This window comes from Sturnira hondurensis, unplaced genomic scaffold (assembly GCF_014824575.4).
Source record: "Sturnira hondurensis isolate 20B ecotype Veracruz unplaced genomic scaffold, ASM1482457v3 Scaffold0019978, whole genome shotgun sequence".
Lineage (NCBI taxonomy): Eukaryota > Metazoa > Chordata > Mammalia > Chiroptera > Phyllostomidae > Sturnira > Sturnira hondurensis.
Genome location: NW_028092609.1, coordinates 37,323 through 62,401, shown reverse-complemented (window position 1 = coordinate 62,401; position 25,079 = coordinate 37,323). Strand labels below are relative to the sequence as shown.

General features: G+C 58.5%; 1 protein-coding gene across 2 annotated transcripts; it reads left to right on the top strand.

Moving 5' to 3' along the window:
- Positions 1-302: 302 nt before the first annotated feature.
- Positions 303-23,748, top strand: CYB5R3 (cytochrome b5 reductase 3). Of its 2 annotated transcripts, none has more exons than XM_037028492.1 (9): positions 303-405; positions 8,504-8,635; positions 11,146-11,218; positions 11,578-11,684; positions 13,385-13,514; positions 13,999-14,082; positions 14,269-14,354; positions 17,966-18,065; positions 22,584-23,748. In XM_037028492.1, exons 1-9 carry the CDS (start codon positions 385-387, stop codon positions 22,754-22,756), a joined length of 906 nt encoding a protein of 301 aa, XP_036884387.1. In that variant the 5' UTR covers positions 303-384; the 3' UTR covers positions 22,757-23,748. The 2 variants fall into 2 exon arrangements, with proteins under 2 accessions (XP_036884387.1, XP_036884388.1); XM_037028493.1 differs by lacking the exon at positions 303-405 and adding an exon at positions 2,433-2,522.
- The last annotated feature ends 1,331 nt before the right edge of the window (positions 23,749-25,079 follow it).

The following is a 25,079-nucleotide window of genomic DNA, read 5'->3' as shown; positions in this document are numbered from 1 at the left end:
TGCAAGCCTGGAAAGCTGCGGTGGAGTTTCCGGATTTTATTTTAGCTCGCATCTCGGGGGAGGGGGGGCGCCATCTTCTTCCCTTTACGCTGGCAATCGAGGCCCAGAGGCGGCCAGCGTCGCACAGGAGAACGCACAGCAGGCGGGCGCGGCCTCGAGCACGTGCGGTGCGTCTCTGCCGGGGCGCCCTCCCAAAGTGCACCCGGGAGTGGACACGGAGGGGCCCGCGCTCCGCCTCCCGTCCCCGAGCCCGGACTGGGCCCCGCTGGGTCCCGCCCTCCTCCGAAAGTGACGTGACCGCGGGGCGGGCCCTGGGCGAGGCGGCCCCTCGTCTCGGCGGCGGCGGCGGCGGCGGCGGCGGCGTGAGCGCAGCGCGGCACCACCATGGGGGCCCAATTGAGCACGGTAGGCGGCGAGGGGCGCCGGGCGCGGGGCTCGGCGTCACTGCGCACCGGCTGGCATCCGGACATCAGGCTCCCGCAGCACTGACTGCGACCTGGCCGCGAAGGGCGGGGCTGCGGGGTGGGGGTGCGGCGGCGAGGCACCCCACCCGGCCGCACCCTGGCCGGCGGCGCTCTGCCTGGCCCTTCCCTGGTCTGGGTGTGCCAGTGGCTGGGGTGACTCACGCCCTGGCCTCGGACGGGGACCGGCTCCCTGCCCCGTGGGCGTGTGAGAGGCGGGCACCAGCTGGTGGCCCTGCCTGCTGCCCTGTCCCCGTTGGTCCTAGGAATGGGGAGGAGGAGTGCGTGCGCGAGTGTGAGAGAACGTCTGTGATCCAGAAGTTTGTATGCGACTGAGTGTGACTGTGTGTGACTTGTGATTGTGTGAATGTGACTTGTGAAAGTATGCCTGAGCAAGTGTGAATGGAATGTGAACGTGAGCGTGTGCATGTGTGAATGTGAGTGCACATTAGTGTAAGTGCTCACGTGTGTGACACTGGCTATGTGAAGGGTGACTGGGTGTGAAGTAAGTGTGCCTGAGTGTGTGTGTGTGTGTGTGCGAGTGAGTGAGGGTGTGAGACAGAGATTGGATGTATGTGGCTGATTGAGCAGGTGTGTGGGAGTGTGAATGTGGGAGGATCATCTGCATGTGTGAATAGTGTTAGAGTGTGAACGTGTGTCTGAGTGTTTGTAAATGTGAGAGTGAAAGTGTGTGTGTGAATGCATGTGATGTCCCCGGAGGGATTTTGCGTGTCTTTCAGCAGCAGCTACCGCGGGCCCTTTTCCCGTTACCCCAGCAAAGCTGGCTGCTGACCTGGCGGGTGAGGGGCCCGTGCTGTTGGCTGTGTGACAGTTGGAGGACGTGCACTCACACTTGGCCAGCGGCGTGTGGCACAGCCTGAGTTTGTGGGACTCCAAAGTCCACTGTCACTTTTGGGTCTGCCCAGGGCCTCCCTCCTTCCCACCAGACCCACCTCCTATCTCCAGTGTCTCAAAAGCCACCGTGGAGGGGGTGGGGGCTTGTGCTCCCCATGGAGACTATAGTCAGAGAGCAGCCCCCACCCAGTGTGCTGGCTGGGTTGGGATGGGGGCTGGCACTGTGAGGAATGGGCCCAGCACCTCCCGCTCCCCCTCCAGCCCAGGCGCCTTGGACTTGGAGGACACCTGCCTCCTTCTGACTTGCTGAGGCTTCTCCAGGATAAAGCCAAAGGGTGTTTGCTCAGGAATGTGTGGCCCAGCCCAGGACTCGGGGACATTCAGACCAAGGGGCAGCCTTGCCCAGGGCAAAGTGTGTGACCACACCTCAGTGCAAGGTCCTGACTGTGTTCCCAGATTTTGCCCTCCCCTGGCCCCCATCCTCATGGTGCTTTCTCACCTTCTAGCTGTTGTTGGCTCCCTGGCAATTCCCAGCTTGTGGCTGTTCCACACCTTGTCAGCCAAGGCCCTCTGGCACCTGCCATGGGAGGGGCGGAGCCCCATCTTGGAGTCAGGAGACCTCATCCATCCAAGCATTGGTGGGGATTGCCCCTTCCTCATGGGCCCTGCTGGGACCCCCACTTGGCCCGGAACCCCCACAGCAGACCCTGGCCAGGCTGCCTGGCACAGGGGCGCCCCGCAGTCTGCAGGAGCCAGCTCGGGCTGCTGTGCCAGGCACCTTATCTGGGACGTGCAGGCTCTGAAGGGGGCCTCCTACCACACCCCAGCGGGACTCCGCCGGTGTCTTGGCACTTGAGTCTCCCACCACCTGAGGGGAACGTTGGGGACTGTGGCTCCCCTGCCCCTGGCCCAGCTGTGAGTGCACAGTGGGCCCAAGGCCACAGGTAGACTTGAAGGCTGTCCCACTGGCCCTGGCAGCTCCTCCTCCTCTGTGTTCCCTGGGAAGCAGGACTGGAGCTGTCCTTAGAGGGCGGCTCTGCTGTCCACCTGCCCCTCCTGCTGGGTTCCCTTCTGCACTTGCAAGCTGGGAGCCCTTGCCCCCGCCTTGCAGAACTTCCTCCACTCCCTCCCACTTCCTGAGAAGGGGACCCAGAGGGAGGTGGCCACACACCCCAGTGGGACAGCTGGCAAGCAGGCAGCAAGCAGGTAAGCTTCGGCCCAGGGACCCTGGCATCTACTCTGCCCAGGTCAGGTGTATGGGATGGGCAAGACCTCACCTGGGCAGAGTGGATACCAGGGTCCCAGTGGGGCTTCCAGGGGGTGGGCAGCTGGGCAGGCAGGACACCCTGTGGCGGGGAGCAGGGCCACCCAGCTCCTCAGGTGCGGTGGGTGAGCCAGGGACATTCTGTGCCTCTGGCACCCCATTTCCCACTCCCCTCCTGTGTTGTCAAGGTGAGGAAAGGCAGGTTGTGGCGGGGGGAGGGGGGCAGTTGGTTTCCTGATGGGACAGAGCCCAGCCTGCAGAGCCTCAGGCCAAGTCCTGGGAGGCTGTCGTTGCCCAGACCCCCTGGTGGCTGGGATGGGGGGTGGTGTGTATGGACATATGTTTACATGTACATACTTGTGTTTACGTGTACAAGCAGCATGGTGAGGAGGACCTGGGGGGAGGCCTTGGCCTCGACCATCTGCCTCTGCTTGCTCTGCCCACTGCTGGCGGGGGTGGGGGGTGCTCCTGCTCCAGATCACGGGGACGGCCTGTGAACCTGGCAAAGCCTCTCACTTTCCGGAGACCGAGCCTTCGCCCTCCACTGCACCCTTTTCTCTCCCCAGGTTTGTCTCCCCCACTAGCTTGAGTTCCTCAGGGGTGGGGTCCCCGGGCCAGGGTCCCCCAAGTCCAGCACAGGCCCTGGCAGGTGTGCCCACTAGTGTTGGTGGCCTGAAGGACTGAGGGCGTACCCACAGCCGCCTCCCCAGATGGTAATTTGGGGGCATACGAAGTCCTCCTCTGCTCTCTCGATGGCCAGGCAGGCCCCGTGGGCACAGAGAGGCCTCGTGGACTGGGGCTCGCTACGTGGACTCAAGCCAGACACCTGGCCTCCAGTCCTGGCCCTCCAGATTATTGCCCAAGCCTCACCTGTTTCCTCACCTGACATACGGGTTGTAACTGCTCTGCCTTCCGGGCTGGAGGGTAACTGGCCCTGCGGAGCCCTCTGTGGTAAGGAGCAGGGACTGGGAGGCCACTGCCATTGGCCGGCTGCCTAGCAGTGGCCCCAGTCCCACCACAGCTCGGGGAGGTGGGTGTGCCCACAGGTGAGGACACAGCCAGGAAGCCTGTGTTCTCTGGAGGGCTGTGGGTTTTCAGATAGACAGGATGGGTCATGCGTGCCCCCCCCTCGCCGGGGAGGGATCTGGACTCTTGCCCTTATTCCTGAAACTTCCAGACTAGAGTCAGAGAGAGACCGGGGGATGGGACTTGTCCCCTCACAGGTTTATCCACAAATAATAATTGAATGTCACTGCTCTGAGCCCCAGGGACGCACTGGGGATGAGACGCATGGGTCTCCCTGACCTCCTGCGGCTTCTGCCGCAGGGCCTGCTGCTGTGTGTTGACTGTGACCACTAGTGAGGAGTTTGTGCCTGGGGCTGGCACCTGGAAGGGCCAAAGCCTGTGGTCAGGGCTGGCCTTCAGAGCTGTTGAGGTACGAATCTTTCTCGTGGCCCAGCACATACCACAGGCCAGCATTGGTGGGCTTGGGACAGGCGAGAAAAGTAGGGTGAGTGATGGAAAACCGAGAACCAAAGTTCAGAATCCACCCTGGGTCTCCGTGAACCTCAGTTTCCCCATTTGTCAAGTGAAGAACACAGTTGGCCTGTCTCCCATTACTGGGGGTCATCAAAAGCAAAGGTGTTTGCACATTGAGGCAAGCTGCAGGTCGAAGGGTCTTTTGTTAGTGAACTTGGCCTTGCACTTAAACAGCTGCGTTGAGGGAAGAGTAAACACAGCCCAGCTGGCTCTCAATGTCATGTAAGTTCATTTCCAGGGCTCCCAAACAATGGTGATTTCCCGAGAACGTAATATCACTCAACTTTTTCCTAAACAGTGTTCCCCGTGGGTGTGGCTTCTTGTATTGATCTGGGAGCGGCCTAGAGTCCCCAGTCCTCCCCCCCAGGGAGTTCACAGAGAGGGCACGGAGGCTGTGGAAGCCCGTTGACCTCTGGCCTGATGAGCTGGCTAACCAGTGCCCGTCCTGGTGGAGCTGACATTCGGGCTGGGCTCTGAGTGATGAAGAGGAGTTGGTCGGTTGGCTAAGGGAAGAGAAAGGGCGATCTGGTGTGCAAAGGCCTGAGGCAAGAGGGGCCAGGGGCTGGTGGTGTGGCCGTCAGTAGGGCCTTGGAGTGTGGGCAGTGGGGAGCCCCGGGGGCGGGGGGGCGGCAGCCTGTTGGTTTGGGCAGCGGGGCCTCCCTGTGGGAGGCAGCACATTGGGCTGTGGTGGGTGTGGGGGGTTGGGGCACAGAGGGGGTACCTGGCCCGGGAGCAGGTTCCGGAAGAGCCCTTTTTCATGCTTGCCAGGCCTGAGGTTGAATCCTGGCTCCACCCTGACTTACTGTGTGACCGTGGGCAAGTCACTCAGTCTCTCTGAGAAACAGGGACAACATCGTCACTTGCCGTGAGTGTGGTCTCCTGAGGATTGACGTTGGTGTGACTGGGGGCAAGTTACCCATCCTCTCTGGGCCTCAGTTTCCTCAGGGCACCCAGGGCCTGGGGTCGAAGTGAGGATTCTCCCATGACCCATACCTAGAGCATTGTCACCTTGGGGACATTGGCCACATTCGCTCTGCGTGGCCTTTCCCTGCCTTATTTCCTCCTTAGTCGTACAAGGGAGCACCCTCCTGCACTTGAGGAAGTTGGGGACTGGGATGGCAGTTTCTCTCCTGTGGTCCTGAACTGGGGACCCCCGAGTCCAGGGCTGCCCGACAGGGCCTTAGGTGAGAGCTAGGTGGGGAGAAGCACCCACGGCACGGAGAACACGGTAGGTGCTGGTTAACTGGGCAGGTGGCCCTGGGCATCTCCCAGCCTTCTTTTTAGACCCTTCAATAAAAGACTGCTGGAACCGCCCCGCCTGGTTCCAGGAGCTGTAAATCCCCCAGGGCTAAGGCTGAGTGCGCGACCTTCGGACCATAAGCCACCTGGTTCCAGGAGCTGTAAATCCCCCAGGGCTAAGGCTGAGTGCGCGACCTTCGGACCATAAGCCACTAAAAAGACAAAGCTTAATTAATCTCCCTGGCAGGGACGTCATCACTTCTGCTCCTTTTTCCATAACTGGCCCCCAGTGCCTGATCAGTTGGCCAGTGACAGGTAGGATTCCCTAAGGGGGGAACGACCTAAGACAGGCATGATCATGTGGGGGCCCCAGGGAAGGAATTGGGGGGCTATGGAGAAAGGGGGCGATGGCCCCTCGCCCCTCAGCTTTGACGAAGCCGGAGTCCTCAGTCTGTCTGTGAGAAGTCTCCGAGAATTCCTTGGCTATTTGCCTCCTCTGCCTGACTTGAGTCTGAAACAATGATAGAGGGCAGTGCAGCCCTGTGCTGGGAATGGCGGGCTCCCCAGGTGATCAGGCCTGAGAAAGGATATGTAAAACCCTGTGAAGCCTGCTTTGCTAAGAATGCTCTTAGTTCAATGATAAAGGTCCAAGCAGGAAATGAGTTTGTTTTCGAAAAGTTTTGTAGCCTTTTAAGCTGATAGACCCTGACTTAGAAGAAGCCCTAATAGTTCTTTGTGTGGTATCTCCTGTTTACTGCCTGACAATGATTAATAAGCTGTACCTAAACTCCTGTGCAAATTAAACCCAATAAAAGCCTGTCTAGGCAAGGGTCAGGGCACTCCCCCCTTGAGAGAGTTGCCAGGCCGCTCCTAGGCTCTCCCCCCTGGAGGGAGTAGCCGTGCGTCCGTTTCCTCCACAGGACTCGGTAGTCCGTGTGAATTTGTCTTGGTTTTCCATCCACAACTGCCGAGGGCCCCGTGGGGGGAAGCCTCAGCTGCACCCAGCCTGGGAGAGACGCACATTGTTCTGAGCCCAACAAAGGGCCTGTCACCTCCGCTGCAGCCAGGGAACTTGAAGCCACTGGGCTGGTTTGGGGGCCAGGGGCCAGGCCGGGTTTTGGATCTTGGCACCTCTGCCCTTCCTTCACTTGGGTGTTTCAGATCCCCGGTGGTAGGGGCCCCCTGAGGGTGGCAGGAAAAGCCCCTGTGTGTCTACCTACAAGTCCCCTGTCACAGAGCACTCTGTCACCTGGGGACCCCCATCTCATCCCAGCTCCGCCTACCCAGGAGGTAGGCGGGGCCATGGCTCTCACCTTCCTCCTACAGAAGAGAACGCTCAGGTTCAGAGAGGCCTCCTCAGGTTGATAGAGAGTGGGGAGAGCTTCCAGGAAGGGGGGCAGGCAGTAGGGTTTGGCCTTGAGAAGTGAAGGTCATCTCGCTTAGCCCTCCACAGGGCAGGGCCACTTCCATGTCTGTGTTCTGCAGAGCACCCTGCCTCTAGAGCCCCCCGAAGGAAGCAGAGAGGCCCCCACGGGAGCAAGGAACTTAGCTGTGAGCTTCCTTAGCTGTAAGCCGAGGCAAAAGGGGGACCTTGTAGAATTAGGGTAAGAATGCACCCAGCCGTTTGGTGAGAGAACTGAAGTCAAGGCGATTTCCCAGGACAAGGTAGCGAACAGCTTGAAACAAGTTTGAGAACCACTGTTTTGCGGAAACTTTTGGGTCTGGGCCTCACCCTTTGATACGCCAGCCCCCACTTTTTATTCTGAAAGAGTTTCAAACTGACAGTGAAGTTGCAAGAATATTTAAGGGGCTCTTGCATACTCTTCATCCGAATAGACCAAACGTTAACACTGACTGTGCGTTTTATTGTGTGTGTGTATTTTGAAACTATTTGAGTGTCATGGGTGGGGGGTCCTTTGCCCCCAGATACTTCCGTGTCTCTCTCCTAAGAACAAGGACATCCTTTTGCCGTACCACAGGGCAATGAGCACATCATGGGAGCACCGTGGACGCCAAGTCGATGTCTGATCGTGGGCCCGAGGTCCCATTTCACCACGGTCTCCGAACTTCCCTTCAAAACTGTTTCCTTCCCCCTGCCCCAGGCCAAGATCTAACCCAAAACCACATGTGGTGTCCAGTTGTTCTGTCTCTTTGGCTGCAGCATTAGTTTCCTGGGCTGCCCGAAAACTATCACAAACGAGGCGGCACAGAACCAGGGAGATTTACTCTCTGGATGTTCTGCGGGCCAGAGTCTGAAATCAGCGTGGGGGTAGGGCTGCTCTCCCTGGGGGCCGACCGGCGCCCTTCCTGCCTCTTCCCGCTCCCCTCATGGCTTGTTTTAGAGAAATCCAAACTGCCCTTTAGGGTCCACATGAGACTGAGCTGTGGGGGGCAGGGCGTGGCAAGGAGGGGCCACTCGAGATGCTGAGCATGGGCCCGATGCTGCAGTGTCATTGCAGAGGCAGGTGGCCTCAGGTGACTGTGACCGGTCGCTTCACTTCTCCGAACTTTTTCCTCATCTAGAAAATGCTAGTGATGCCACTCGAGCCCTCGTAGGATTGTCGTGAGTTAACGCCTGGGTGGGGCTCAGCCTGGTGCCAAGCAGTGCCTCTCGGCACTTCGAGACCCCTGCAGAGGGCCTGGTCCAGTTCAGCTCAGAGAGGGCAAGGGGCTTGCCCAGGGTCACACAGCCAGCCAGGACAGCTCAGTGCCTTAGCTGCCACTCCCAGCTGAAGGCAGGACCCCAGGGCTCAGGAGTCTGCTGGGGGAACACAGGTGCTCAGACCTCAAGAATAAGCACGATTACTTGGGAACCTGACCGAGCTCTCTGGCAGCTGAGGTGGAAGGGGCATGCACTGTCGTGTAGCTCCTTGCCCTGTTCCTCAGGGAAGTGGGGCTTTTCTGAGGACTCTGGGAGGCACCAATGGGCTTCATGAGTCTGGGTTTTGTGACCTCTCCCAGCCGGCACCAGAACACATGCCGGGTTCCCTGGAGGAGGGTGGTGAGAAGAGGACGTTCCCGACAGAGGGGACAGCAGGGCAGAGGCATGAAGCTGTGAACCAGCTGGTGTGCTGAAGGGAAGGGCAGGTGACAGGCCCCTCCCCGTGCCCGTGCTGACCTGATGGGCCTGTCCCTGTCGTTTCAGTTGGGCCACGTGGTTCTCTCCCCAGTCTGGTTCCTCTACAGCCTGCTCATGAAGGTGTTCCAGCGCTCCACCCCGGCCATCACCCTCGAGAGCCCGGACATCAAGTACCCACTGCGGCTCATCGACAAGGAGGTGAGTGCCGGCCGTGCGGGGGTCACAGGGCGGAGACCCCCAAGGCACCTCTTTCTTTGCCAGCATCACAGCCTTTGTCTCAAAGTGCTCTGGACTCGGCTTCTCTAAGGTAGGACCTATTTTCTGCCCCTTTAATGGATGAGAAAAGCAAGGTGGTGTCTGTTTCTATGGCGACCAGTGAGTAGCAGAGAGATTTGAACCCCAGTCTCCGACCACAGAACACGTTCTCTGAACCCCACACTACCCCACAGAAGGCCTGGCACAGAGGGACTCCTTAGGGCCTTTGGACCCAGGCGCCCCTTTAACAGATGGGAAAACAGAGGGCGAGAGAGGAGGAGGGTGATTCAGGTCACACTGTAAGGCAGAGGGAGAGCCAGGGCCCAGGCTCAGGCCTCCCAGGGGTCCCGGGGGCTTCAAATCCCACTGCCCCTTCCCTGAAGGCAAGGACTCCTCCCCTCCTCCCCTGCCCCCAGGGGCCTGTACTCAGGGCCAGGCGTTGATTGCCTCCGTACGGCTCCACTGTCTCTCCCAGAGGCTTGTTCCTGCCACCTTGTGTGAGGGTGCCCTGTTTGACCTTCTGGTCCTGGTGACAAACCGCCCCCTCCCTCCTTTCCCTGTGCACCTTACTCTCCCCTGTCAAAGCCCCTCCCTGGTGCTATTTCTGGTCCTTGCAGCTACCCCAGGGAGGGTGTTACAGGGGAAACTGAGTCACGGAGCACAGAAAGTCACCTGCCCCGGGCTCCACCCGAGTCTCAAGTCTCCCCCGCACGAAGCTGAGGCTTCAAACCGTTGGATTGTGTGTCTGTGATTGTACCAGGAGTTCACAGAGGCAAAAAAAAAAAAGTCACCGCCTTCCAGATGAGACAGCTTATTTTTTCAATATGTTTTATATACATTTTTTCTTACTAAGATGAAATCATAAGGTTTCTAGAGAGAGAGAGGGGGAGGTAGAAAGAGGGAGAGAAACATCTATTGGTTGCCTCTCACACATCCCCAACTGGGGACCTGGCCCGTATCTTAGGTGTGTGCCCTGACTGGGAATCGAACCGACAGCCTTTCAGAAACTTTGTGGGATGGTGCCCACCCTGCTGAGCCACACAGGTCAGGGCCGCCTTTTGATACTGTTGCTGTGCGCCGTCACGGGCCCGGCCCGGGGAAGGGCCCCTGTGGCCTGCTCTTCTCTCCAAGTGGGATGGGACCAGGTGATCACAAGCTCCCTGAGTTGCCGAGTGTCTTCTGCTGACTGTCATGGCCGGCAGCCTCCTGGACAGTAGCCCCAGGTTGAGCTGGGCCCAGTCTGGCCTCCTGACCCTGCTGTGCCCCAAGAGACGCTGTCCGGCACAGTGCTCGTCAGTGTCTTTCCCTCATTTCTGTGCTTCCTCCCTAAATCGCCTGGCTTGTGGGTTTCTGACCTTGGACCCCAGGACCAGTCAATAATTCTGGAATCTGTTTCCAGAAGCCTTCAGGCTCTTACCAGAGTGCAAAGGCTTCTGGGGGTGGGGGGGCAGCTTCAGGCCAGGGCTGTGGGGTCAGAGAGGCCCGCCAGCCGCTGACAAGGCCCTTGTCCAAGTGGTGGCTGCACGGCGTCTTTCCTGCAGCAGTGCTCAGAGTGGTGCTCTGTGCCTTTAGAGACGTCTGCGTCCCCATCGCCCCTCCCGAGTGAGACCACTCTCTCTCGTGGACCTCATCACCTGGCCGTGTGTGAACAAGTGCTGGACACCTAACCTGTCCTACCAGCCGCCCCCCACCCCCATCCTCCTGGCCACACCAGGTGCAGGGGAGACCCCCAGCTGTCTGCTGGAGCCCTGGTCAGGATCAGGGCGTTGGGTTCGGTTCCCAGCTCTGACCACAGCTTACCTGGCCTCACTTTAAGACCGCCCAGGGCGGGGGTGCTTCTGGGGCTTTAATCCCGGCTTCTTCCTCTTCACCAGCCTCTGCCCCCGCCTTGGAGGGAATGGCCGCCAATTTCCTGCCATGGACCCAGGCGATGAGGCTACCCTGCCCCCTGCCGCCAGCCGCCGCTGCCCCGGGGCTTAGCTGGTTCTGAGCAGTGGTTTCTAGAGCCCCTCTCTGGAGTGCAGGCCCGGACACTCGGGGCCTTGTCTCGGCTCCACCCCAGTGTGCCAGCCTGGTCCCTGAGCTCTTCCTGCTGCCTCAGGACGCTGCTCAGTCTGGTGGCAGAGGCGGATCCCTCCCCCCTGTCCCTGGGATTTTCCGGGCCATCTGGCAGCCTCCCTTCAGAATCCTGAGCTTGCTTCCTGCTCTCACGGTCTTGCTGTGGGGCCCTAGGCATGTCACGGCCCTCCCACGGGCCACCAAGGACAGAGGCCCCCCCAGGGTGTGCCTGACCTACGTGTTCTTGCACACATGGGTGCAGGCTGTGTGTCCACATACGACAGCATCAGTGTCACTTCCCTGAAAGACTTGGGTGCGCTGGGGAGGGTGGGGGCTCTGAGGTCCGGTGGCCCCTCTGCCCTGGGTGCCATCCACCAGGTCGGGCCTCCTTACAGGTCATCAACCATGACACCCGGCGGTTCCGCTTTGCCCTGCCATCCCCGCAGCATATCCTGGGCCTCCCTGTTGGTGAGTGCAGCCCCAGCCCAGCCCACACCGGGGCGGGTGCTAATCAGAGAGGTGGGCACTTAGCACTTCAACTCAGGAGAGCAGGGAAGGCTTCAAGGAGGAGGTGGTGGCTGCTGTGGGCCTTCAGGGGTAAGTGTCAGAGAGGGAGAGAAAATGCCCCGGTGTCCCTGGCAGTGGCGCCAGCACAAACAACAGGGTGGTGGCAGGAAGCTGGGACATGGTGGGAATCCCTGAGGGGGCAGTGGGAGCTGAGTCAGGGCAGGCGTGGAAAGCTGGGCGAGCCCAGGACAGTGGGTGGAAAGGGCCATAGGCCCTGCGGGCTAGTCCCTGACCCAGGGTGCCCTCTCCCCATCCTGCAGGCCAGCACATCTACCTCTCGGCTCGAATCGATGGAAACCTGGTCATCCGGCCCTACACGCCCGTCTCCAGTGATGACGACAAGGGCTTCGTGGACCTGGTCATCAAGGTGAGGTGTTGGGGCCACAGCCACGCAGGGCCAGGTGTGAGGGTGACCACATCATAGCCAAGGCCTCCAGAGGGCCCCTGTCTCCCGCAGCCTGGTCCCTGAGTGAATAGCCAACTGTACTTTGTCAGCAACAGCCATGTGGGGCCTCGGCAGAGGGCAGGGGCTGGGGCCCAGAGTCACTGTCCTAACTCCAGTGTGTGGGCCCCCAGGGGCCCCTTGCTGGCCATTCATGGATGGCAGGACAGAGGCAGAGCCCCCGCTGAGTCCTGGGGTGGGCACTAGGTCTGTGAGGGCAGGAAGGGAGCTCACCCCTTTAGTCCTGGCTCTAGCCTCAGTCCCTTCCCAGCTTAGTGTCATTCAGACCCCTTGCGGGGTGCCCAGGCCTGGTCTCGGGACCCTGTCTTTAGCTGGAGAGCTGACAGTGAACGTGTGGTCCCGCGGAGATCAGCGGTGCCTCCAGGGGACAGGTGTGGTACTGAGCATGTGCAGCGGCACCAGACCGGGGTCAGGGGTGGGGTGACGGGAGCTGCTCCCTGAGCGGGTAGCAGGGAGGCCAGGGCTGGCGACTGAGACCGGGTGAAGAGGGAAGAAGAGGACGCTGCGGGTGCAAAGGCCCTGAGATCCCAAGGAAGCACAAGGACAAAAGCAGCCAAAGGGCAGTGGGTCAAAGTCGGGGTAGGTCAGTGGGGCCAGGCAGGGCCTCGGAGGCCCTGGTAGAGTTTGGGGCTTCGTCTAGAAGCAGAGGGAAGGTGGTGAGGGTTTGGGCATCGGCCCTCACGGACATCACTCCGGCCGGGTGTGCAGGCATTGGGGAGATTCAATGCAGGGTAGAAAGCGCACAACGACCAGGCCCATCCTGGTGGGGAGACCTCGCTGGCCACAGTTGGCCCTGGATAAAGGTCAGAGACCCAGGCTGGCACACAGTGTGCTCTGACCGCCCTTCCTCTCCCTGCTCTCCCTCCGCCTCCCCACTCCACACAGACACGTCCCCGGGCCGAAGCCACATCGGGCCCCTCTCCCTCCCCTGACCCGCAGCTCTTTCAGGCTGCCTGGCTGTTGCACACCCTGCCCTCCCCTGCCGTCTTTCCCCTTCTCTGCCCGCCACACCTGCTTGCCCTCCAAACCCCAGGGGAAGTGCCCCCCAGGAGCCTTCCCAGCTCTGGGCTGGGTGAGCTGCTGATCCTCTGTCTCCCCGTCTCTTTCTCCGAGGGTTGTAGACTTCTTTCCAAAGCCGGAATCCCCAGGGGCACAGGGCAGGAAGTTGTTGTAAGACTGATGTTCCTATGACAGCACAAAATGGGAAGAACCAAATGTCCACCAGGGGAGGGCGTGGCCGAGCCCATTTCCTGGAGCCTTTAGCTTTGCTGTGCTGACCGCCACTGGCATCTCCCAGCTGGAAGGAGTCACAGAGGGTTCTTGGTGGAATGTGAATGCATCAAATCAAGCCACTGGGTTGGCTGCCTTGTATGCACCAGGCTGATGTTTCGGATTCCGAGCACATGTTAGGGGGAGGGCAGACTCCTGAGGTATGGGGCACAGATGGGTAAGTTTTGATGGGTGGATGGGGTATTGTGTGAGAGGGCCACACACAGGCTGCAGAAGAGCCCCTGGGAGTCACTTCTGAGTCACGGCCCAGAGCTCACCCCCGCAACCCTGGGAACAGGGGACTGAGGACTGAGGACTGTGGGTGTGTCCTACAGGTTTACTTCAAAGACACCCATCCCAAGTTTCCTGCCGGAGGGAAGATGTCCCAGTACCTGGAAAGCATGAAGATCGGAGACACCATTGAGTTCCGGGGCCCGAACGGGCTGTTGGTCTACCAGGGCAAAGGTGAATCGGGTTGGAACCCCCTAAGGGCCTGGCAGGCTGATGGATGGTGGGTGTAGGGCCTGACGCTGCTGCCGTCTGCCTGGGTGACTCTTGTTGGACAAGCTGTCTCCTCTCTGGGGCCTCAGTTTCCCCAGCTGTATAGGGAATAAGTTGGCTGGCGCAAGCATCGCAGCCTGGCCGCCCTTGGGGGCCACATTCAGCCCGAGGACCAGCCTCGTTTGGCTGAAAATGAGCGGAAGAAAGGGTTGCACTGAAAGCTTCCCGCGCGCCAGGCTCTGCACCTCGCCCCGTGCCGTCTGTGCAAGGAGCCCACCCTGAGTCCCTCTGGTGTTTGAGTCGGTCCCGGCATCCCACCATCCTCTCCCTCTCCCTAACCAGCTGGGCTTGTGTGGTGGCCACCTGCACCTTGGGCCCCCAAGCGAGGCAGGCTCTCCAGCCCGTCTGACCCCCAAACACAGGGCCTCACCCCTCCTCCTTTCCGCAGGAAAGTTTGCCATCCGTCCAGACAAGAAATCCAACCCGGCCATCAAGACGGTGAAGTGTGTGGGCATGATCGCAGGAGGGACAGGTGTGTGGACCCAGAGCCCCTCTCAGAGTCCCCTGGGGGAGAGGGGAGCAGGGCGTGGGACGGGCACAGGTACAAGCAGCTGTGAGCTGCCTGAGGCAGGGACCCCGGCCTGTTGTCCCTCCCCCGGGCACTGGCCTGTATGTACACAGTGGGGGCTCACTCGGCCCTGGGGGCTGCCGTTTGCAGGCATCACTCCGATGCTGCAGGTGATCCGCGCCATCATGAAGGACCCAGACGACCACACCGTGTGCCACCTGCTCTTTGCCAACCAGGTCAGTGGGCGTTGGTGAGACGTGCAGACCAGCTCCTGCTGAGAGGGGACGAGGGGCCTGGCGAGGTGTTCAGGGAGCCGCACGGCTCTGTGGGGACGCTCGGGATGGCTGATGTGAGAGGGCCGCTCTGAGCATGGCACGCACAGGTGGCCTCGGCAGCAGCCGGAGGGCGGCTTCTCAGTGCAGAGCCCAGTGTCTGACCTGACACTTGCGGGTGGAGAGGAGCCAGGCACCTGGTGCCACCCACCTGAGATTTGCTCCCTTGGCTGCTTCCTGCAAACCTCAGAGCCGCTCCATGAACAGCTCAGAGCCCACCCGTGAAGTGGGCAAAAGCCAGCCTGGCTGGGGCTGGCCTGGAGACAGAGGGGCTGTTGTCACCGGTTGGGTGCCGAGACCCCTCTGCACGAGGTCCCTGGGCTGGGGTTGTTGGGGCAGCGTTTGCTTGGTCTCGTCATCCCTGAGTGCATGTCTTCCTCCTATACCTGCTGCCTGCCTTCCCCGGCCTGCTGTGTGGCCTTGAATGAGTCACTTTCCCTCTCTGGGCTTTGAGCCCTCAGCTGGAATGAGCAAGGTCATCACAGGTCTTTCTTGGTTCATTGTTTCGTGACCCATTACGTGGGTTCTATAAAGCGATGTCCCTTCAGGGGGAGGCCAAGATGAGACATTCCTCGCCTTCAGTGTCGGGGCCCTGTGCCTCTCAGATACGGGTTCCCCTGGCCCAGGCTCTGCACCATCCGTCCATGAGGACGCCGAGCCCAGAGGGACTGGGGCTTGCCTCAGGTCCTCGGACTCGGGCACAGCTATAGGAAATTGCCCGGTGGCCACCCAAGGCGACCTTCACGAGGCTCAGGGGGGATGAAAAGAGCCAGAAATCCCCAGCTGCTGGTGGGGCAGGAGGGCAGGCAGCAGCTTGACGGGGCTGTGCGGGTTCATCTCTGTGGAGGCTGCTGGCCCCGTCACCCCTCCAGGGCAGGGCATCTCCCCACTTCTGTAAGCTCTGCACACGGAGGCCCGGGAAGGGCCTCATCTGTAAGTGTCACAGGACGTGGTAGAACCAGCACTTGAACCGGAGCGTTTTTTGTGAATAATAACTGCATAGTTTGGAGAACATTGTTTTGTTTTACATTTCTGGGAGCCTTTGTAATGCTTGGCTCAGTGGTGCTGCTGGTTTCCCCATCTGTGTCTGCATCCCCTCCACGTGGAGGCTGGGGTCGCACTGCCTCGGGGAGCTCCACGGGCCTTTCTGGAGGAGCAGGAGTGAAGAGTGTCAATAAAGTCCTGGTTTTGTATGAAAACCGTTTGGACCTCGGGGGCTCTCTGAAGGGTCCCTCTGAGTGAGAACTGCCACTTGGCCCCAGGCGGGTTGTGGTCCCTGCCAAGCCTCACCCTGCCGGGAACACAGCCTTTCAGAAGGACAGTGGGGGAGAGGCGAGTGCGGCCAGGCAGTTCTGGGACAGAGGGACTGATGGCCTGAGGACGTCGAATCCTGAGAGAGTAATACGTTCTCGGCGGGGAATGTCCCCCTTTCGTATGATGAGATAATGCAGAACAGTCTGGAAGACATCATAGACGTGCACACCCAGGAAGGTGCTGAGAAAGGAGTAACAAGGAAGAATTTACGCCCTCGGTGTTAAAGCGTACTGAGAAAGCATCAGCGATGAAAACGCTCTCCAGCCGCACGTGAGGCCTGGGCTTCCTGGACCTGCTGCGTTCTGGGTAACACAGTAAAAGTCTAGGCTGCCGGAACATGCTAGAACATGTGGCTGTTTACATTTAGATGAATTAAGATTGAGGTTAAAAACCCACTTTCACCGTCTTAGCTGCCACACCGCATGAGTTCCGCGGCCACTTGTGGCCGGTGGTTACTGCCTTGGATGACGTAGATTGAGACCGTGCCGGTCACCGCAGAAAGTTCTGTTGAACTCGTCTGACCTAGTGACAGGCCTGAGTGTGTGTGTGACTTTACACGGACTGCAGGGGACACCGCAGACCCGGGGCGAGAGACGGGAATGGGTGCTGGATGCTCTTCAGTAGCCCATGTGCTAAAATTGGCACAATACAGAAATCCACGTGGCCCCGCACAAGGACAGCACACACATTCCTGAAGCATTCCATATTTCTCCACAGAAGTCATGGGTCCGTGAAAGATTTCCAGAACATGAGGAAGGCTTGTATCTTTCAGAGGGCAAAGTGATCTCGCAATGTAAAGAATTTCCTTGGGGTGAATTCCAAGGAAGTTTGTCATTGACCTACGTTCCTGAACTGTGCGTATTTGAGCTAAGGAGTAATCTCTCTTGATAAGTGAACAAGTAAGAAATACAAAAGAAAAAGAGAATGGGTGTTGGCTTAGTTGCTATGCATTTGGAAAAAACTAAATAGATTCCCTCTTTGCCTTCACAGTAAAATGAAGTTTAGGTTAAAGATGTACATGGTTGTTTTTTTTTTTAAAAACAAAACATTGAAGCTTTAAAACTAGTGCTGAGCATTTTCCCAAGAAGTGTTGGTGAAGGAATGAATGATGGGGGCCGGACGTCTGTCAGCGGAGAGCCTGTACAGCGAAAGGCTGATGGGGCGGCTCCTCCGCTGGAAAATTAAGAGCATATCAGTGTTTTGTCCTGGCTGGTGTGGCTCAGTTGGTTTGAGTGTCATCCCCTAACCAAAAGGTTGTGGGTTCGACTCCCCGTCAAGGCACATACCTAGGTTGTGGGTTTGACCCGTGGATGCCCCTCTTACATGGATGTTTCTCTTTCCCTTGCTCTTTTCTAAAAGCAATGAAAAAAATGTCCTTAGGTGAAGATAAAAACAAAACACACACACATATTTTTATATGGAAGGGGAAACATACAAGATAGAATTAATATTAATATCTTAATACTAAGAGATTTGCAAACTAGTAAGAAAAGATACGACTAGACCAGTGACAAACTTTTACTTATTAGTAATAAAAAAATAAAGAGAGTTACTTTCCATCAGTCCGATTGGCATAGATTAAACAGTTAGGACCCAGTGTGGACAGAGGTATCAGAAGATAGGCAATGTCAGTCGTCTCCCTTGGGGGGTCCAGGAAGGCTTCCTGGAGGAGAGGACAGTGGCCTGAACCCTATAGGGCTCTGTGGCTGCAAGCTGTTTGTTATTCCCTAATTTACGGATGGACAACCAAGGCTTGTCCGAGGGATGAGGGTGGCAAACCTTTATTCTTTTAAGTGAACCACTCATTATTTTAAGTATGGTAACCACCCCCTAGGGATCATCCCAATGAATATTTTGGCACATTTTCCTTCCCGTCTCCTTCCTCTGTGCTGGAGTTCAGTGCTCCCATCTATGGTTTTGTTTCCCACTTTCTCAACTCCCCCCGACTATATCGTACACGTTGCCCATGACGTGAAAAACCATTGGCAAACTGCATTTGGAGCGCACACCTTCACCCACAGCCTGATCCGCTCCCGAGGCGAGATGAGTCAGGGGTGAGCATTTTCAGGAGTCTGGAGAGCTAAGCCCGACTGCTTTCCTGGAGCCTTGCCAAGGGTGTGGCCCACAGGTGGGCGATGAGTGTCTCCTAGGGCAGTCCCTGCCACCACCCCTCCTGACCACTGGACTTGTCCCCCACACAGACTGAGAAGGACATCCTGCTGCGGCCCGAGCTGGAGGAGCTGAGGAACGAGCATTCTGCACGCTTCAAGCTCTGGTACACGGTGGACAAGGCCCCTGAAGGTGAGCGATGGGAGCCCCGGATGGGCCGGGGTCGGGGCGCTGGCCTGCAGCTCCCTGTGCTGAGTCCTCCACGGTGCGGAGCCTTCTGCTCACATGGCGCTGAGGTGCACACTCTCACAGTGGCCCTGTGAGGAGGAGGTGGTGTGATGCCACCTCTCAGATGTGCAAAGAAGGATCGGAGAGGGGGAAGAAGTGCCCCACATCGTACAGCTAGAAAACTCCAGAGACAGGGCTTGGACTCAACTCACTTGCTCCTCCTCCAGAGCTGGAGGCCTTCCCCTGGCTGCACTGCACTGCCCCCTGCTGGACAAAGAAAGCTGGTCTTCCCTGCTGGGGTGGGGGTGGGGGGTGGCTCACTGTGGCCCAGTCTCCAGGGCCATTGCTGCGGCCAGGGCTAATATTTCCACTGTGTATACCCTGTTAGGTACTTTGCCCCCATTTTCTCTTCAGTCATCTGCCTGGGGCGGGGGTGGGGTGTTGGGCTGATTTATGGTCCTACCTGTCCAGGTGTTAAGCTCTTTGCCAAGGTCACAAGTTGGTTGTGGAGGAACGAGAACCACATAGGCGGCAGTGGATGGAGCTATCCCCAATGTCACAAGGTTGCCCTCTGGGAGCTAAACCTCTTCACTCTCCTGCCTTAGGTAGATGTGGATGCAAAGCAATATCTTTGCTGGGAGAAAAGCAGCAGGTCTGGTACTCTTCTTGGTAGATAATGCCCATGGTGTTTGCTTCGGGGTCGGTAGACAGTAGGGAGCGGTGGGAAGTGTGGCAAGCTGGCGAGCATCTGGCCTGTCCAGAGTGGGGCAGCCCCTCCCAGCTGCAGGCATTCGGCTCTGCGGGACCTCAGTTCCGTAGCCCAGGCCTTCCCGCTTTTGGAGGGAAGCCGAGTTTGCATTTTCGTGGGAAGTTTCTACATGTTAGAAATGACATTTTCTTTTTTTAAAAAAAGTTTTAAAAAATGTATTTCTTTTTAGAGAGAGAAAAAGGGAAGGCGAAAGAGGAGAGAGAAACATCAATGAATGTGTGGTTGTTTCTCACATACCCCCTCCTGGGTACCCAGCCCAAAACCCAGGCATGTGCCCTGACTGGGAATCGAACCGGTGGCCCTTTGATTCACAGGCTGGCGCTCAATCCCCTGAGCCATTCCAGCCAGTGCAGAAATGATGTTTTCGAAGTACTCATAGAGGCAGCAGCTTGTCATCTTGTTCAGGGTCTGCCCCCCTGCCCCTGCTTGGCCTCCACTCCTCACACAGCCCACAGTTCCCCGGGAGGCAGCCACAGTGGGGGGAAGGCACCACCCGCTGCTTCTCCAGAAACGAACAGATGGGCTCTAGGGGCTGGTGCCCGTCTAGTGAGCCAGGTGGTCTGGGCCCACCTCTGAGAGAAGAGCCTCCTTCCCGGGGGTCAGTCGGGTCCTGGGCCTGGAGGGACGGGCGGACCTGACAGCCGTATCCTGAGGCCTCTGGCTGGACCGGCCGTCCTGGGCCAGCCCATCCGAGCTGTGTGTGTGTGCACGGAGCCACCTGGCCCCGTGGGCTGATGTTCGAGCAGGATGGACAGAAAACAGGTTTCTTCATCAGTTACAGAGCGGAGGAGCAGTGGTCAGTGAGACCCAGAGAAGATGGAGTCAGGCAAGGGGTGGGGGTGGAGGTCGAGCGGGGGACGCGGGTTCTGGGGGTCCGATTGGAGCTGCCCTTCTTCTGGTGAAGAAGGGGACATTTATCTTGTCCCCAGGTCTCAAACAGAAGGGGGAGAGAGAAGGGTAGTTCAGCTCTGCTGTGGTCGTGGGTTCTGACAGTGTGGTAGGCCAGGCCGTCAGCCACATGGGCCGCCTTCCCTGTTGCCCGTGGAAGGCCCCGTCCACAGGAAGAGGGGCCGCCGCTGACCCCTGCTGGTGTCGCATGGCAACGCCATGACCGAAGTGGCCACCTCCCAGGGACTGTTTTAAGAGCAGTACCGGTTACAGGCCAAGGGAGGTGCTGTGGGTTTTCTCCTATCATTTGGTACTTACGTTTATTGTTACCCCAACTGACCCACATTTCAAAAGCAGTTACGATATTGCTGTAACATGGGGTATAAGCTGGACTTCCAGAGGCTGAGAAAGAAAGTGGTAACTGGCCAGCCTGACTGTCGTGGCGCTGAGCGAAGGAGCAGGAGAGGGGCCAGCTCACGCAGCAGACTTAGGCTTTCCCCACAAAGCCGCCTCAGTACACGGATAAGGAAAGATACACCAGCTTTGAAAATCCTTGTACAACTGAGGTATGTCTTACAGACCTGCCCATTTCGTACATCAGCAAATAGTTAGTTCCACTCCACGCGGTTTTTTTACAAAGTCCTTTCAGACCTGTCGCCCCACTGTAAAGTGGCATGTGTCCGTGCCCTCCCTCGTTCCGGATGGATCTGGGCAGCTTCACGAGACCCCGAGGCTGAGTCAGAGTGGAACAAGTGGAACGTGGGAGGGAGAGAACAACAAGGGCAGGGCTGTGACACGGGATCAGAAATGAGGTTTGCACACAAACACGGGCTGGGATGCACGTGCTGCCGGGGGCCATGCGTAGTCTGTGTCCCCAGCGGCCAGAGTGGAAAGGGAGATGTGGTCAGTGACTGAGGTCAGTGTCTGTGACACACAGAGTGCTCCACCGTCAGCACTCCGTTGCCAAGACTAGCTGTGACGGTCTCGGCCCCTCCCAAGGGTCCCCCATCAGGCGGACAGAGGGTGGTGCGGTGAGTGTCCTCCATCTAGGCAAGGTCCCCCAGTCACCTCCTCCTGACCTTAGGCTTACAGAGCTGTGTTTCTGTGGAAGTCAAGGACTTTAGCGGAAAACAGAGGCAAGCCAGATAACGAGGTGTTGGGGGCTGGAGGGACTCGGAGGACAAGGCCATCCCCAGCCTCATCCAGTCCTGGCAGAGCTCTGGGCCCCTCTAACAGAGGCAGGACTCCTTCCTTGCTTCTCCTGCCCCTCCCGTCTGCTGTCCACCCTCCTGCTTGGTCCTGCCCTCTGAACCTCTACCTGCTGCCTCTCTCGCATCCCCATCGCCCCTCCGCCCCGCCGGAGCCACGCTAGAGGAGAGGCCTGGGTGATCACCCCAGCCACTGCCCAGCGCTCAGGGGTTGGCCCGGGTTTGGGCGCCCACAGTGGGATCAGGACGTGGTCGGCGGTGGCTCCTCAGAGGGGAGGTCGCATGCAGCTGATGGTGGGCATCGTCTGGTCCCTCCATTCGTCTGTCCCTCTGGGGTCATTTGAGAGGACCGTGGCTGCATGGCCAGCATGTGCCCTCACTCCCCAGGTAGTAGTTGTCCCCACTGAACATTGAAGAACTGTGAGGGAAGGCGAGCTTCATGCGGGGTCCCCTCCTCACTCATCCAAAAGAAGAGGCAACTTGAAAGAAGGCGGTAGACCTCTCGCCAGACCTTAGAACCCTGTGCGGCAGGCAGGATAGCACTGTGAGGACAAATGCGGAAACTGAGGCACCGAGGGGTCATTTGCCCAGCAGATTGGAAGCCAGAGCTAAAGAGGAGAGGTGGGCGTCTGTACCCCTCCTCTTCCTGTCTTGTACCCCCGACACGGCCCCCAGGTGTCTGAGCCCCTCCTCACGTCGGAGCCCTGCCAGCCTCCATCCCCGTTAACCCGCTGTGTACCCGGGCTGGGTGGCCCCCTCCGGGAGCAGCCCTAGCGGCACATCAGTTCCTGTTGGACAAGACCCCCTGCCAGCCTCATCAGGGGCGCTCTCAGGTGCTAGGAGGAATGAAAGAAGGTTCCAGATCTTGGCCGGGGCCTGGAGGCATGCCGTGTGTGTACATGTGTGAGATGGGGAGGCAGGCAGGACCAGGAGGGGCCCGTGCTGCTGCGTCTGGAGCTTTGGTTTGTGTCTGGACTCTGCTGTTTTCAGGCTCCTTGGCTGCTTGTTTGGGGTCGTTCCTTCCTTCATTATTAATTGAACAAGTACTGTGTACTGGGCTATCTGGGCAATGAGAACACAGCTTTGACCCAGACAGGGCTCTTCACAGGCCAGCGACACTCTGGGGGGAGCAAGGGTCACACAGTGGGGGTGTGGGAGAGGCATCAGTAGAGAATGTCAAATTGGCCAGCCTGGGGTGGACACTGGCATGGGGGTAGACATCTGGGACCTGGAGTTCACATCCTAGCCGAATGCATCTCTCATTGTGTGACCTTGGACAACTCAGGTCTGGGTCCTCTGAGCCTCAGTTTCCATGTCTGTAAAATGGGATCATCAACCCTCTCCCTGTCCACCCATGGGGCAGTCCTGAGGGCCACCTGCAAGGCCACATGGGAACTGTGAAGCGCTGTGTTTGGGCCATGGGCAAGCCAGGCCAGGTCAGGGCACCAGGGAGGGTTTGCTTGGATTAACCCCTTCATTCTCTGAGGAGGTGACTGTAGAAAGGAGGGAGGCCTTCCCACGGGAGCGTCATCGGCCCAGGGAGGGCGTCGGGTGGGTGGTCAGTCCCCGGTGGGCCCTGGTGCAACACTGGAGCTCACAGCGTCTCCTGCCCCACAGCGTGGGACTACAGCGAGGGCTTTGTGAATGAGGAGATGATCCGGGACCACCTGCCTCCCCCAGAAGAGGAGCCACTGATACTGATGTGCGGACCCCCGCCCATGATCCAGTATGCCTGCCTGCCCAACCTGGACCGCGTGGGCCACCCCAAGGAGCGCTGCTTCTCCTTCTGAGGGCCAGCACTGGCCACCTGCGCCCCCCGCCCCACCCACTGTTCGTCCTCATGTGCCCTGTCTGCACCCGCCCCTTCCTGCCATCTATAAGGTCACTTCCCCCTCATCTCACACTGGCCCTGGGCTCAGCTTGGCCTGCCCATGCCTGGGTGGCCGTTCTGCTGGGCTGGCCCCCAAGGGGCCCCCTTGGGAACAGGGTTCTGTCACAGTGGGCCACCACAGCCACCTTTGGGGCAGGTTCCTGTCTGACCCTCACTAGTTCTTACCAGTGATGCCCGGCCCAAGGTCCTGTCCCTCCCTCACCCCACACACCCCACACTCCTGGGCCAAGGCCATCTACACCATGTACGACCCACCCCTCCAAGAGCAGACCACAATCTGTAAGTAAACATACGGGCAGCCCAGAGTTGTAGGTGCCAAGGACTCCCCTGCCACAACCTTGGAGCCTTGCCTGCCGCCTCTCACTTCCTGCCTCAGGGCCGGGCCGGGCCTTAGCACCTGACACTAAATACAGTTACTGCCCCAAAGCCCTTGGCAGGGACTGCTGGGGGCGAGAGGCTGCCCCCACCCCAGGGCCCGGGGAGGAGGGGGCTGGTTGAGGGCCCCTCTGGCTGGCACATGGGCCCACCCGAAGCCTCCACATTTTCTCCAGTACATGCAAATGTTCAGCAGTTTTGGGAGCTCCAGGCTGTCAGCTTGGTGGTTGGTTCAGCTGGTTCGGCCGCTTCGGCGTCCTGGGCCACCGACCCTGACAGCAGAGCTGAGACCCAGTTCATGTTTATTTATTCTTCTGTCCTAAACCTACCTGTCCTGCTGCCTGCGCCCCAGTGCCGGGGGTGGGGGGGGCGGATTTTGAGCAGACCCTCCCATCTGAGCCACATTCTCGGTGGCCTCAACATTGCCTTTAGACAACAGTGGGTTAGCCTTTGCCTATCGGCTTTTTCAGAGTCATTTATGAGCAGAAAAACAGTTGAAATAAAACTTTGCTGATAGTAACCCTTGTGTGGCTTCTCGAGGCTATGACCTATGTCCCTCTGGGGGTGGCAGGGAGAGGGACAGGAAGGGGCTGTGCAGAGCCTGGCGTTTGGAGAGTACAGAAAAGTATACACAGGAAAAAAGATAACGCCAGACATCCAGAGGCAAACATGACTTTAATGAAACCACAGGGTCCCCTCTATGGCTGCTGCCTGTACCCCTAATGTCAGATGAACTCTTAGCCTAAGTCCAAGTGGAGCGGGTCCCCTATGGTTGGACAGTGAGGCTGCTTTCAGTTTGTGGATCTTGTACATGACAGTGGCGTCCTTACCCTCCTTCCAGGGCGTTTGTTTTAGGACAGGTTCCTGGAGGCAGAAGGCTGGGCCAGAGGCTGTGGACCCTGGGAGGCTCAGGTAACTTAGAGAAAGCCAGTGTGGCTGGAGTGGAGCAGGGAGGAGCAGGGGGTGGGGAGTTCACAGGAAGAAACCTGAGAGGCTGGGCTTTGGGGGCCAGGGGAGCCCCCTTTTTCTCTCCTCTCACCTATTCTGTCCCCAGTGGTCTGGAAAAGGACTGAACCTGGGAATCCCTGGCTCCAAGAATCCTTCACACCTACTGTGTGCCGGGCTCTGCTGAGCAAAGGACACATAGTAGGTCTCCTCATTTCTGTCTCCATCTGGAGGGTGAGAAAACAGGCCTGAGGGTCGGGGTCTGAACGGACACCTGCTTGAGCCCACTAGAAGCTGTCTCTCAGAGCAGGGAAGAAGGGCATGAATTGGACTTGGTCTCCCTGCTCTCCCCTGGTCTCAGTTTCCCCACCTGTAAAATGGGTGCGTGAACTAGGTCTGTGATTTCCCACCCTCTCAGACCTGATATCCTTTCAAATGACATACATAACAACCCTTTTACACTCCTGAAGGGAATTCACAGGTAGTATCACCAATTATACTATATAAGAGCAAGAAAGAAAAAGAATTTATAAAATGATGCACATTCCAGCCTGTAGATGCTGCCCGAGTACCCCGAGAAGGAGGGTAGAACAGGGGTTTGCCCAAATGCCAGGTTCCTGAACTATCACAGCCCCAAATGCAGCCAGGCTCCAGGGCTCTGTCCTCTGGCAGGAAGCAGGCCAAATTTTTCCAGGCGGGGCACAATCCTCCGTCAACTTCCAAACATTTCCTTGGCTACTGCGCAGCTGCATTGCTGGCATTTCCGTGTTTTTTCACACCGGATAAAAAGTCCTGCGTGTTCATACAAAAAATGGAGTGAAGCCCGGTTCAGAATCGCAGCAGGCCTCTCGGCCCCTGGAATGTCACCAGCGATGGAAAACTGTCTCCACCTCCACGTGATC